Here is a 13450-nt window from a genome sequence, read left to right as displayed (position 1 = left end):
GTAGGAACATATTCGTGTTTTGTTTTATTTTGTTATTTTGTTTACCTATGAAAAAAAGATGGTTTTTCTGAAAACTTTTAAGTTAACCTGAAATGGGTGTTGAACCTTGTGCAGGAGGTGGGGTTTGCTGACACGTGTGCAGCTGCAGAGGAATGTGCACTTTGCACGTAACAGAGTCATGAAAAGGGTCTACATTTGGTCCTACAAATGTTGCAACAGTGGTTTTGGAATTTAAAGGAAGGATAAAGCACTGCATTGCTAAAATAACGTTTGTCCTATACTGGCTAGCAAACTATAACTATATAGTTAATATAAAGTATATTAATATAAATTAATATTTACTTATAGAGTAAATATACGTTACTTATAAATTTACTTATAAGTTTATTTACTTATAGAGTTAATATAAACTCTATAAACTTTTTTAAAATTTTTAATTTAAGTCTGTCGTAATGTTATGACAGCTGGTGGCATTACTGCTGCACAGTGTGTGTCGTGTAACATTCCTTTAAGGGAGTAGAGAAGAGGGTCTACATGTCATTATATATCTTTTAATCTACTGCAGGAGAACATCCGTTGTGTTTCACAGGAACGGCAACAGTTAACTCAGCAGTTACAAGATGAAACTCACCAGAAGGAACAGTTAAAGCAGATAAAGAACGAAATGGAGAATGAAAGATGGCAACTGAACAAGACTGTTGAGAAGTTACAGGAGGAGGTATGAGTTCACTCCGAAGAGGCTGCAGGAATCCAAGTATCTAACAGACAAAGCAAACGAGCTGCCAAATTGTGAAACATGATTTTTATGGTTTTTTTAGAGTGTAAAAGAAAGTGAAATGCAGGGTTCACTCTTAGTCTCTAATCTAGAGATTATCAAGGAAAGCTTTCAGGGCTGGAACACTGGTTGGAACATGAGTGTCTCAAAATACTATTGTAAACCAGTTCTGTTTTGTTTAAACAAGGTCTCAGGTTTGACTTCAGTTCTGATGTGTCCTGCAGCAGTATTCCAGAGCTTCACAGCTGATGCTCAAAGTGCTGCTGCATGAGACTTATTTTGCCATCTGTGCGTAAACCGTACTACTTCATATTGATACACTGACGTGTGACTGTACAGTTCATGGTGTCAGACAGCTGGAAGAGCTGCTGACGACAAAAGGAGAACAGTATTATCACACATACTGTTAGAAAAGAACCGTAATGTTTTGTGTTTTCATACTTCTGCATAGAAATACATTCGTTTGGGAACAAGTTTGATAAATATTCCATTATAAAATACTGAGCTGAATATCAAAGCTGGAGGAAAAAAAACCCTTTTGGTGTATTAAGCATGATAGAACCTTTTGTGGTACTATTTTAGGAAAATATATGTACTTTTCCCCCCAGATGTCTGAAATGGTAGAGGTCTCAAGATCGTCAACTCTGGAGCTTCAGAACCAGCTTGATGAATACAAGGAGAAAAACCGCAGGGAACTTGCAGATGTGCACAGGCAATTAAAAGAGAAAAACCTTGAGGTAGAAAAATCACGCCTGACAACCATGAGAATGCAAGATGAGGTAATGACTCAAGTTCAGTGACAAAATAACCTTTGACCTAGAATGTTTGCTGTCACACTTTTGCGTACTTCATCATGAGAGACTGATCTCAGTCAGCATGCTGTTGAGTTTCGTTCTTCTTGATAATGATCAGCATAATAATTCTGTCAGGGAAATGGGGTTTCCTGTTTATGACAGATAAATGCAGCATTTGACAAATGAACGTGTCTTAAGTGATGTGACAAGGATTCCACTGATAAACTGTTGCTCTCTTAATACTTGATACTGGAGGAATTGAGAATGTGGAAATATTCGTGAATTAGGGGAAAAAAACCAAACCCAACTGAATTCTGGCTTTAAAGGAGCTGACATACGTTCTCTTCCTCTTTCATATGAGCCAAGCTGCAGATTTAAATGACAAAGTTGTCTGTGCAAGCAAGAGTCAACCCTAGTCTTGAGGTGTCTGCCTCGTAGCATGTAAATTTTGTCATAAAGGCAATCCAGTTCTTTAAAGACCTGTGTATACTTGTTCTGCAATTGGAAAAGCTATGAGAATACACTGGCCGCAGATGTTTTTCTGTACGTAGAATATTTTAAGAGTTTGATTTTTCCCGTTCAGAACTTCTCTTATGTTGCCCTCTCACCTTAACAAACTTGTTTTAAATTCAATTTTAAAACCAGCATTAGAAGAAAGTATAGTTCTTACATATTACTCCATCTTCCTTCTGTATTTATTCCATTCAAGGATGGAGAGCCTTTGTAAAGTGACAAAGACTCGTAATGAAGCATGAAAGATAAAACTGGGATATTGAGAACATGGCTTCTAAGTTGAGTAAATGAGAATAGACAGCTTAAGTAAGACATATGCGTGTGTGTATGTAAATACATACGTGCACTGTGTTTACAATTATTATGAAAAATACTTCAGTGTTATCACAACTACAAAACAGATTTTAAAAAATCAGAACAAAGTAAACCTTTGTTATTTGGCAAGAAGATAATCCAATCACTGTATGAGGGACAAAATATGTTACTGGTTGTGGAATTCTACTTCTCCATGAAGTGTGTAGAGATTTAAAATCCTAGGACTTAAAAAATGTAGTGTGGCAACCAGGTGTGAAAGAGGAAACAAAATTTGAAAATACAGGATAGGCAGGTTAAACAGCAAACTCGAGAGACTACGTATTCAGGACAATTTAAAGTCTTTATTATCTTTTCCTCTTTTTGTTTAACAAGAAGTACAAATAGATAGTCCTTCCATGCAATGTGAGTCTATTGTCTGTCAAAATCATATTATGTAGGTGTCACAGTGCGCAAAACATTCTTTCTGAGAGTCTCCCCAAAAGCCAAAGATTGTAATGATCATGGCAACATGAGTATCATCTTCCTCAGCAGAAAAAATATGAAACAGTCTTCTATGGCAGTATGGGAGTTCTTCATTACTGTGGAATCACAGAATTCTGTGTGTGGAAACACAGAAGATAGCAATCTGGAAAGTTGTCAATCCAATGTCATTCTGAAATGTTAAATGCATATGAAATGCTATTAATATACAGATTTCTGCACTTAACTAGCTGTTCTCCAAGTCATGTAGATGTCCAGTGTTTTGTTGGCAGGAATTAGCAATAGGTAGCAAGCTCTGTAGACAGTCACTAATACATAATTTTAGCTTCATCACTAAAATAAGCACTTGACTAAACAGAGGAAGAATGTGGAAGACTCTGTGCTGAAGAAAAAAAGCCTCTTATTGTATAGTGTATACATGTCACAAGTATAAGGAATGATCAGTATCTCTTAAAACCCTTCTCACTACTTACGTTTTTTTAAAAGTACTGTGAAGATTTGAGATGCTTTTATTGAGTGCATGCTGTTCTTAGAGTAGGAAACTTTTGTCCTCGGCAGATAGATCTTCTATATCTAAAAGTTCTACTAATACATATATATATGTTAGCAGTTATATCACTGGTAAAATGCTGTTATCAAAGTGCCTCAGACCTGTAAACCACATAATTCTTTAAAAACTGAAGCATTGGTAGCCTGAAAAGGAAAGGAATAATATTGCAAGAAGTTCCAAAAATATAACCATTTAGAAAACTGTAAAAAAATTTTGCTAGCTCTAAGTAGGTATAACTAAATAAATAAAACCCCACTATGTATAATTGTCACTCTAAAACCTGTAGTATGAGGCATCTCTTTAGAGCTGGTGCTTAATCCAAGTTTATTTTCTTGGTGCCATCTTGTGGATGAAGCAAAAATTACTGTGGAAAGCACATAACAATTCAATTCCTGCCACAATTCCTGATCTGTCACGTTTGTAGTAAGTTTACTGACATCACTTATTTATAGAAAGTACAGTATAAAGCATATTGCCATAATCTTATTGTTTAAGATGCGTCTTATGGAAGAAAACTTGAGGGACCACCAGAGAGCTCAGGATGAGGCAATAACAAAAACTCGGCTGCTAGAACAGACTGTGAAAGGCTTGGAGTATGAACTAGAAGCCAAAAGCCACTTAAAAGACGATCGGGCAAGACAAATCAAACTAATGGAGGTAAAAGACATTTTTAAGGGTTGGTATCTTATTAGAATTGATTAATTTATGATATTAATTTATTTATTGCAGCATAATGTGTCCTAAATGGCAACTGTTTGTTCATAATTTTAATTAACTTTTTAATTAATTTCCTCTAGAGCTTATCAGGCAAAATTGTATTATTTCATTCATAGGCCCACCACTCAGAACTTCAAAAGTATTTAGAAGTGTAAGTTGTGTTTACTGTCTAATATAAAATAATTTCAGGAGCCTAAATAACATCATTATTCTAACAGTGTTGTTACAGGGTTACTTTTGTAACTGTTCAATTCAACTGAGCTGTCATTTGACTTTCATAAACATTTTTATAACATGGTACTCATGAAAAGAGATTTGTCTTCCAAATGTATAATGTACCTTAGACATTTTAAAAACAGTCTCTAGAAGCACTGCAGAATTTCTCTTATTTTCTTGAAATGGGTGGGAGTGATAAAGAAAGGAAATGAAACTTCTATCTTACTTCTGGCAGATAAACAAATCCATTTTAAAGGCTTATCTACCTGCCATCTTTTTCTAGATCCTGTACGTGTTTTCAGAGACATTTCACTTTTCAAGCCTATTCTTTCAGACAGTTTGAGTCCTTGAAGTTTAAGGAAGAATGTCCTGGTAGCAACCTGAAGAGGATGGGAAAGTAGTCTGTTGAAATTACTTTTCTTTGTTCTACTTAGGACAAGCTATCTCACCTGGAACTTGAGCTTGATGAAGAAAAGACTAATTCGGATTTGTTGTCTGAGAGGATCAGTAGATGCAGAGAACAGGTACTTGAACAAGTTTTCCATCTGTTGTATCCTTATGAGGAAAACATGTTATTAGGTTCGCAAACAATATTGATTAAATAATGATTAGCAGTAGAGTTTTGAGATACTTAAGCAGAGTATGTAAATCAAAAAAACTAAGCTTAACAAGCATGATTAAATATGCTCCTCCGTGTCATCCCAGAGCATTTTTTTCCGGTTTCCCAACTGGAAAACTGACACAGATTGCATGTGAAGACTGAAGAGCAGTATCATTCTCTGATATTCTTGATGCAGTGAGCTTCCTCAAGTAGGCTTTGATACATGCAGAGATTATGCTATCTTAGGCTTAGTTTTAGGTGGTGAGGCTATCAGAGAAATCATGGTTGTAGAAAGTATCTTAGTTTGAAAGATCACAATTATTTAACCTTACTGAGAAGTAGGCCAGTGTAATAGAGTTGTGATTTCAAAGGAGGAGGAGCTTAGGAAATTGTGGAATTAATTAATGAAGTCAGGTGGACTGAAGATGCTGGCCAGTTTCAACAGAGGAACCTTTATTTTCATTACAAGTGTAAGAACCAGGTAAAGTATGTCAAACATGAGACAGTTGGAAAGCATTTTCCACATAAAAACATCAGTCATTAGTTCCAGAAGTGAGTACATAGCCCAGAAAGAGGGGAAGAAGGTTTTATTAACAAGGTTGTGCCTCATGGGGCAGAAAACATAAAGTGAAATTTGCCAAGCTATGTGAGATAAATTATAGTGGTTCACACAAGTAACAAAAGAGTTCTTGACTGTAGAAGAAGAAAGTAAAAGAAAGAAGTTGAGGAAACTGTATGATGAGGGATCAATCAAGGTAAATCACGAGGTATCAATCAAGGTAATCCAGATAAAAAGTAATCCAAGTATACCTCCTCAAATAAATTAATATTTTGCCTCTGTTTTCAGTAAGACCAGCAAATGTACAGGTGAGGGGAAGTGGAGTGGGCTAATAGAAGTCAGACCATTGAGCTGGAAACACCAAGTCTAAGAGAATTAGGAGTTCATTGTTCTGAAGAAAGAGGCCTTAATAATACTATTCAAGATTTCTGAAAGAACTGACATATGGAATTATAGGTCCTGTAACAAAGATTTATAATAAACCAGAAAAGTATACAATAGGCCTTGATGACTGAGAAAGTAACCAGAGCATCCATGGTTGAGTGGTCAGTCAAGTTTTTGATTATCCCACAGAAAGGAATGTGGTGATGTGGGAGTCTTGGAATACCATGGCCTAGACAATGTTCTTTGCCTTCGTTTTACGTTCTGAAAGATGTGAAACTGATGCATAACTCATTAGTGCCTGTCTACTACTGTAGCTTTACATTAAGCACTACGCCTCATTAGTAATTTCCTAGAAGTCCAGGAGACAATTTTCATTGAGGTACAACCCACGATAGTCTGTTCTGTTCTCATTTCTCTTTCTTTCTCTGGAAAAGAAGAATTGTGTTCAGCTTTCTTTGAATGCTTGAAACACCAAGGCACCATTACTACTTTGTTGAGACTCGAGTTACTGAGGGTCTGTTTGACTGAAGTATGGTGGTTTTGCTGTTTTTCCACTGATACTGTACAGACTCTGAGTCAGTGGTGAAATAGAATGTCAAGGACTCACACTAATGGGCGGTCATCTATTGTTAAATTAGGAAGCCTTTAATACTAGAGCCTATGCCTATGTTGTGAGCCTGGGGTAAAAGAACCTTAGTCAGAGGTGCACTAATGGGTACTGTTAATGTGCTAACTGAATGGAAACCTAAAATACAGATGGGTGACCAAAATGTTACATAAGGGGTAAAGGACGTGTTTATTTTGAGGTCTGGAGTTTCTCATTTCATACATGAGTTACAAAGGTTGCTTTGTTTTGATTTTATGCCAGAATGACTAAGTGGTCAAATTACTAAAGAGTATTTCAGGGTCTGCTAAGCATTTAGAATGACAAGAGATATTATAATGGAGTTGTTTTGGTAATATCTGTATTTCTGTAAATGTTGGGGTTTTTATTATTATAAATTTTATTATACTGTTAATGAACTATTATACTCAAATTTCTAGTAAAAACAAATTGAAACAACTGGTTCTATTTTACATAAAGCTAAATGTTTGAATAAACATTGGCAAGGCTGATAGTTCACATTTCGTTTGACGTGAAATGTTACCCTTTTTTAATTCAGACACCCTGCCTGAGACACACTTCTCATCTTCACTGCCTCATTCTCAAGAAGTAGCACAAAAAAGTGGAAAGTGTAAATTCTGGGGGAAAGGTGGATCATATTCTATTAGTTTTTAGATTCTAAGATATTAGCAACTCTGGAAATAGCAAATTGGTGACACGCACAGAGTCCATTGACTGCATCATTCACTTCCTCTTGGTAAAGCATTCTCTATGGATAGCTGTGTACCTGCTCTTTAGCTGGTACCAGGTGTGGGAAGCAAAGAAATTAAAATGTGGACATGAAGGTTGCTTTTAAGTTATGTGTATATTTATATTTATATATACACATACATATATTTTACTTTTCCTGACTTAGGTATTAACATGAAACATAGGCTATGAACCTAGTGAGAGGTGGTACACAATGGTGATAGCATACAAAATATTACTACAAATCAAATTGCTTTCACTAATAATGAACTCAACCGCTGCTTCTAATCCTAAAGCTGGCACAAAGTGCTATTCTGTTTAATAAAACTTTGTAAAATCTGATACTACTGCTTTTCTCAATTCTTTGTTGTTAGCATTCTTCAAATCCATCTGGGATAACTGTTACCTTAAGCTGCAGAAATAGTGTATTCTTTTAACAGAATCAGAATATATCAGATATATGAAAGGTGGAATGTGATGGAAGGTGAAAGCTCCACATGGTACATACCCAGAGTCTCTCTTAACTGCTGTGAAATAAGTCTTAGTTATGTGTTTACTAATGAAAAGTGCAAGGACATAAGGGAAAACAGTTTCTACTTTCCCCAGCAAGAATTGTGTCCTGCTGCCCTTCTCTTCTTACAAGCTGTTGTGTTTATTTGCACATAGCTTTCTGGTCCTAATCAGATACAGTACTTTTTCTCTCTCCCCCAGTTTTTCTGAGAGATTTATTTTATTGTGAGGTATCCAACAACAGTAGCATTCATCTTGGAAATATATTAATTATCCTCTAAATAATTTGTTAATTTGAGATCTTGAGAAGGTTGCACAAATTTGTCACAGCCTTTGAGCACAGTAAGAGCACGGTAGAACTTTAGAGTACTCCATTAAGCAAGTTCCTACGTGAAACAAAACCCCTTTCTTCACTTAACAGTTGCATTTCTAATTAGTCATTCATTTTACTACAAATTTTGCTTTGTTTTTTTCTGTGTCTGCCTTCCTGGCTAAAGCAATTACAGCGGAATAAACGATGTAATTCCTCACATTATAACATTTTTCATACGTTTCATTAATAAATGCAGCTATTGTATACATAAGTGATCATAAATTTTATATTAAAATACTGTTTCAATATATAAAATAACATTTTAATCATATAATGTGTAAAACATTATTATTAGGCTTCTACGTGACAAGGAGAGCTGTTAGGAAATTACCCAGCTGTTGAGAACACAGCCATGTGCTAACATTTGTAGTCCAGTAACTGTGATGACCTTCGTGTTCAGGAATGCTTTCCCCTGTTTTGAAACCATACTGTGATATATCGTATGCGAGTGCATGTGTTCCTACCATTGTTTGTATTCATACATTCATTTCACAGCTACAGAAACTGTGACTGACTTCTTTTAGACACGTGATTAACTAGAAATGTAACTCTTAATATTATAATGTGGTAAAAAAGGCCTAAGGTACAATGTCATGTGCTCTGCTTGTTTACCCTTCACATTCTTAGCATTGCTTTTGGATTTTTTTTTATGCAAGAATTCCCAATGGCTTTTGAAAGGCCTTCAGTGAGATAAATCTGCATTTAACTTACCACTTAACTGTGGTAATGTGTTTATGCAAGTTCGCAGTAACTGCTGTAAAGTTAGTGAAGAATGCCGTGGCCTCTGAAACCTTTGTCAGTCTCTTTGCAGGTACAGTAACTGGCACAGATGTTCACCGTGTTCCCCAGGTGATGCTCATCTTAGGGACCATTGTGCAGGGAATAGCACAAATGCTGTGGCAATAGTAGTTGTTCCTGCAAAGGCATTTGTAAAGACTTGAGGAGGAGCAGTAGTAAGAGGCAAGAAAAGTATTTGAGCATTGCAAACTTTTTCCTGTAGCCTCCAAGTTTCAGTAGCACCTGTGAGGCAGTTTAGAGTTTCTCTTTGATCCTCAGAATTTTTTTTTTTTTTCAGTCGGGTCCAATAGCGAGATAAATCAAATTAATTCTGTATTCTTAATTCTCTGTTCATCAGGTAGCTTTTTAATGTCTTACATATGGAGAATCTACTTTCCTTTTGGTTATTGAATATGCAGCTGAAATATTTACAGAAACTGTAGCAGAAGTTGTGTTTTAACAAAACAACAAAACCAAACAAAAAACCCCCACCCCATCCCCAAATCCAGAAGTCAGTGCTCTGCTGGTCTGACAAACAAAATCGACTGGAGGAGGGGAGGAATGTTCATACCCATTATGCATCAAGCTGGTGAAAAACAGCTTCTACTGTTTTCATGGACATAGAAAACTGTAATTGTCTGTAGAGTTTCTCACTGAGTTCTAGGCACTTCTCTGCAGCTACCAGTTTGTTTTTATTTAAAAGGAAACTTTAAAGTAGAATAGTCAGCAGCTTAAAGGTAAGGTGCCATTTCAGAGCTTCAGACTTAAGTATGAAGAAAACAACTGTAGAAGGCGTTTGAAGGCTGATGTGATGTTCCAGTACTCATTTCCCTGCCACATTGTATGTCTGTCATGCAACATTTTAGAGTTCAGTTCCCTGCTACGGAATATATATACACTGAACATCAGCAATACCCAATTGGGCTGGAAAATGCCTAGAATAAGCACTGGGAATAACATGGGCTTCCCAAAGCAGAAAATTTTGTTCAAGAGTGTAATTGTAAACTTAATCTGAAATCATGCATATGTCTTGCATTCTAAGAAAGAGCAGATTTTTTCTCATTGTGTAGGTATATTGTAGGTATATGTGCTTTATGTGTATACATACGCACAGTATCATAGATAAATGTAAATGAAATCTTTAATAAAATTTCTGTCTTTCTATAATAGATTGAACAAATGAGGACAGAGCTACTTCAGGAAAGAGCTATAAAGCAAGATTTGGAGTGTGACAAAATTTCATTGGAAAGACAGGTAATTATGGCTGGCATATCATCACACTGGGATTATAACAGGCTGGGTATCTGCCTTAATTAGGAAATTCAAATAAGCATTTAAGGAATAAAGTATTTGGTAGCTGGCACTATCCCACCATAGTGTGCTGGTGGAAGAATGTGTTAGTCAGAATAGATTAAAAACCATGAGTATCTTAAAACTGATACTCAAAAGAAAATGTTATCATATTGAATTAAGTTTTTACTTAGTATTTTTTTCTTTCTGTACCACCTGTTTTAGGTTTGTCACAGTCTATGTATTTTATATACTAAACACTCATACTATGCATACATCTGTTTATATAATAGGACATTTTTGTTGCAGTGAGTGCAAGCACCTCCCTGCTGCACGAATTCTGTCTGTGCATTTGGGGATCAAAGACATGAAAAATAAGGACTGTAACAGTTGGAATGGTACACTTGTTTTAGTACTAAACTGAGATATCGAGATAGAAACTTCTAAAAAGCACATACACAGAAAAGACTATAGAATATCAAAGACACTGTTACCCAGTTTAGCTGTAAATCCTTTGACCACTTTTGGAGGAGCTGTTCTCCAAAGTCTTAACGGTACTTCAGGAACACTCTTGGAGGTAGATCATAATTTCAAGCAGTTGCGATTTTACTTGAGTATTTTCTTCTGTAAGACCAAACAAGTGAAAAAATGACATGCCTCAAAGAAAAGATACAAATTTGATAGAGAACTGCTGCTCTCTGTTGTCTAGGGAGGAATGTTACTTATATGTTTCAATATCTGTGATGGAAAATACATTGTTGCTTTTTGCAACATTTTATTCTGCATCTGGGTGGTGTTTGAACACAAGATTACTATCATAGCCTCTAGCTGAGATCCAGAGGAAAGGTATCTTAGCAAGTCACAGTATTATTGATAGTCTCAAGAACATAAAACAGATTTTAATGAGCATTTAGAGAACATGTTTATACCAGACACACAGTTTGATGCCTTAAATCATGTGAAATTGATCTCAATTGTTTGAGAAAAAAGAATGCCACCTACTGGTGTATCCCATGTACATCCTTGTCCTTTAGTTCTGACATCTCTATCACAGCTTTTTTACTGTTTAAGTTCTGAGATCGTGGTTTGAAGTTTTGTAACAAACAGCTTTACTTTTTGTTCCTCCTGTAACTCTTCCTTTTTTTTTGGAAACTTTGTCATTAGGTCCCATTGAAAACTTAAATTACCTGGCCTCATAAAAATTAAAATGTAAATCTGAGCAAAAAACCTGCTTTAAAAATCATACAGCTTGCAAAGTTTTTCAAACTATTTAAGTAGCACTGGATTGTTAAGAAAGGGGAGAGAATCACACAGTAACAGCTTTGATAGAGTAAGGTAATACTGGATGCAAGTTATTTTTTTGTCCACTTGTTTTATCCGGGTACACCAGTGAGTTACAGAGAGAGGATACAGAATTTGCCAAAAGAATTGTGTGGAGAATAAGACAGATCCAATGTTATTTTAAAAAGTTGGGCATATTAAAAAACATTGGAAGGAGCTTGCAGCCATCTGAAGGTCAAGGGTCCATTTAAGTCTAAAACTTTAACTCAAGCTTTAACACTGAATTCTTTTCAATAAATCACAGAATCATAGAATGGTTTGGGTTGGAAGGGACCTTAAAGCTCATCCAGTCCACCCCCTGCCGTGGGCAGGGACACCTCCCACCAGACCAGGTTGCCCAAAGCCCTGTCCAACCTGGCCTTGAACACTTCCATGGAGGAGGTATCCACAGTTTCCCTGGGCAACCTGTGCCAGTGTCTCACCACCCTCACAGTAAAGGATTTCTTCCTGATATCTGGTCTAAATCTCCCCTCTTCCAGTTTAAAACCATTTCCTCTCATTCTATCGCTACCTGCCATTGTAAAAAGTCCCTCCCCAGCTTTCCTGTAGGACCCCTTCAGGAGCCAGGAAGGCTGCAATAAGGAGCCTTCTCTTCTCCTGACTGAACAACCCCAGCTCGTTCAGCAGATCCTCAAAAGGGAGGGACTCTTGCTCTCATCATCATCCTCGTGGCCCCCCTCCGGACCCACTCCAACAGCTCCATGTCAATTCTTATACTGAGGCCCCCAGAACTGGATGCAGTTACTCCAGGTGGGGTCTCACCAGAGCAGAGCAGAGGGGCAGAATCTCCTCCTGGCCCTGCTGGCCACACTTCTTTTCATGCAACCCATGATGCTGTTGGCCTTCTGAGCTGCAAGCGCACGTTACTGGCACATGTTGAATTTTTCATTGACTGACACCGCCAAATCCTTCTCCCCAGGACTGCTCTCCAGCCATTCTCTGCCCAGCCGGTGTTTGTGCTTGGGATTGCCCCGACCCAGGTGCAGGACCTTGCACTTGGCCTTGTTGAACTTGATGAGGTTGGCATGGGCCCACCTCTCCAGCCTGTCCAGGTCCCTCTGGATGGCATTCCTTCCTTCCAGGGTGTCAGCTGCAGCACCCAGGTTTGAGTCATCCTCAAACTTGCTGAGGGTGCACTTGATCCCACTGTCCATGTCGCCAACAAAAGTGTTAAACAGTACCAGTCCCAGTACCAATCCCTGGGGAACACCACTTGTCACTGGTCTCCATTTGGACATTGAGCCACTGACTACGACACTCTGAGCACAACCATCCAGCCAATTCCTTACCAGCGAGTGGTCCATACATCAAATCCATGTTTCTCCAGTTTCATAACCAGTTTGTCATGTTAGGACAGTGTCAAATGCTTTGCACAAGTGCAGGTAGATGACATCAGTTGCTCTTCCCTTATCCACCGAAGCTGTAACTCCATCATGAAAGGTCACCAAATTGATGACGGATGTTTTGGCCTTGGTAAAGCCATGTTGGTTACCACCAATCACTGCATCCTCGTTCTTCCTGTGCCTTAGAGGAGCCTTCAGGAGGATCTGCTCCATGATCTTGCCAGGCACAGAGGTGAGACTGACTGGCCGATAGTTTCCTGGGACTTCTTTTTTCCCCTTTTTGAAAATGGGGGTTATGTTTCCCCTTTTCAAGTCATCAGGAACTTCACCAGACTACCATGACCTTTCAAATATGATGGATAGCGGCTTGGCAACTTCTGCCAGTTCTCTCAGCAGCCGTGAATGGATGTCATTGGGTCCCACGGACTTGTGCACCTTCAGGTTCTTTAGGTGGTCTCCAACCTGATCTTCGCTTGCAGTGGACAGATCTTCCTTCTCCCAGTCCCTACCTTTGCCTTCTGTGACTTGTGCAGCGTGGCCGGAGCTCTTGCCAGTGAA

General features: G+C 37.7%; 1 protein-coding gene across 1 annotated transcript in view; it reads left to right on the top strand.

Annotated features, from left to right (window-relative positions):
* Nucleotides 1-565: 565 nt before the first annotated feature.
* The window catches only part of LOC104543650 (cingulin-like protein 1), a gene marked incomplete at its 5' end in the record, with an annotated part of 16433 nt that continues 3548 nt past the window's right edge, over nucleotides 566-13450 (top strand). Inside the window, 5 exons of the mRNA XM_010188311.1 lie at nucleotides 566-718; nucleotides 1384-1554; nucleotides 3923-4084; nucleotides 4795-4884; nucleotides 10089-10172. Of these exons, the coding sequence (XP_010186613.1) occupies nucleotides 566-718; nucleotides 1384-1554; nucleotides 3923-4084; nucleotides 4795-4884; nucleotides 10089-10172 (660 nt within the window). The remainder of the gene's footprint in view (nucleotides 719-1383; nucleotides 1555-3922; nucleotides 4085-4794; nucleotides 4885-10088; nucleotides 10173-13450) is intronic.

Source organism: Mesitornis unicolor, unplaced genomic scaffold (assembly GCF_000695765.1).
Source record: "Mesitornis unicolor isolate BGI_N332 unplaced genomic scaffold, ASM69576v1 scaffold18547, whole genome shotgun sequence".
Classification (NCBI taxonomy): Eukaryota; Metazoa; Chordata; class Aves; order Mesitornithiformes; family Mesitornithidae; genus Mesitornis; species Mesitornis unicolor.
Note: the sequence above shows the minus strand (reverse complement) of the source record. Positions and strands in the feature narration are given on the sequence as shown.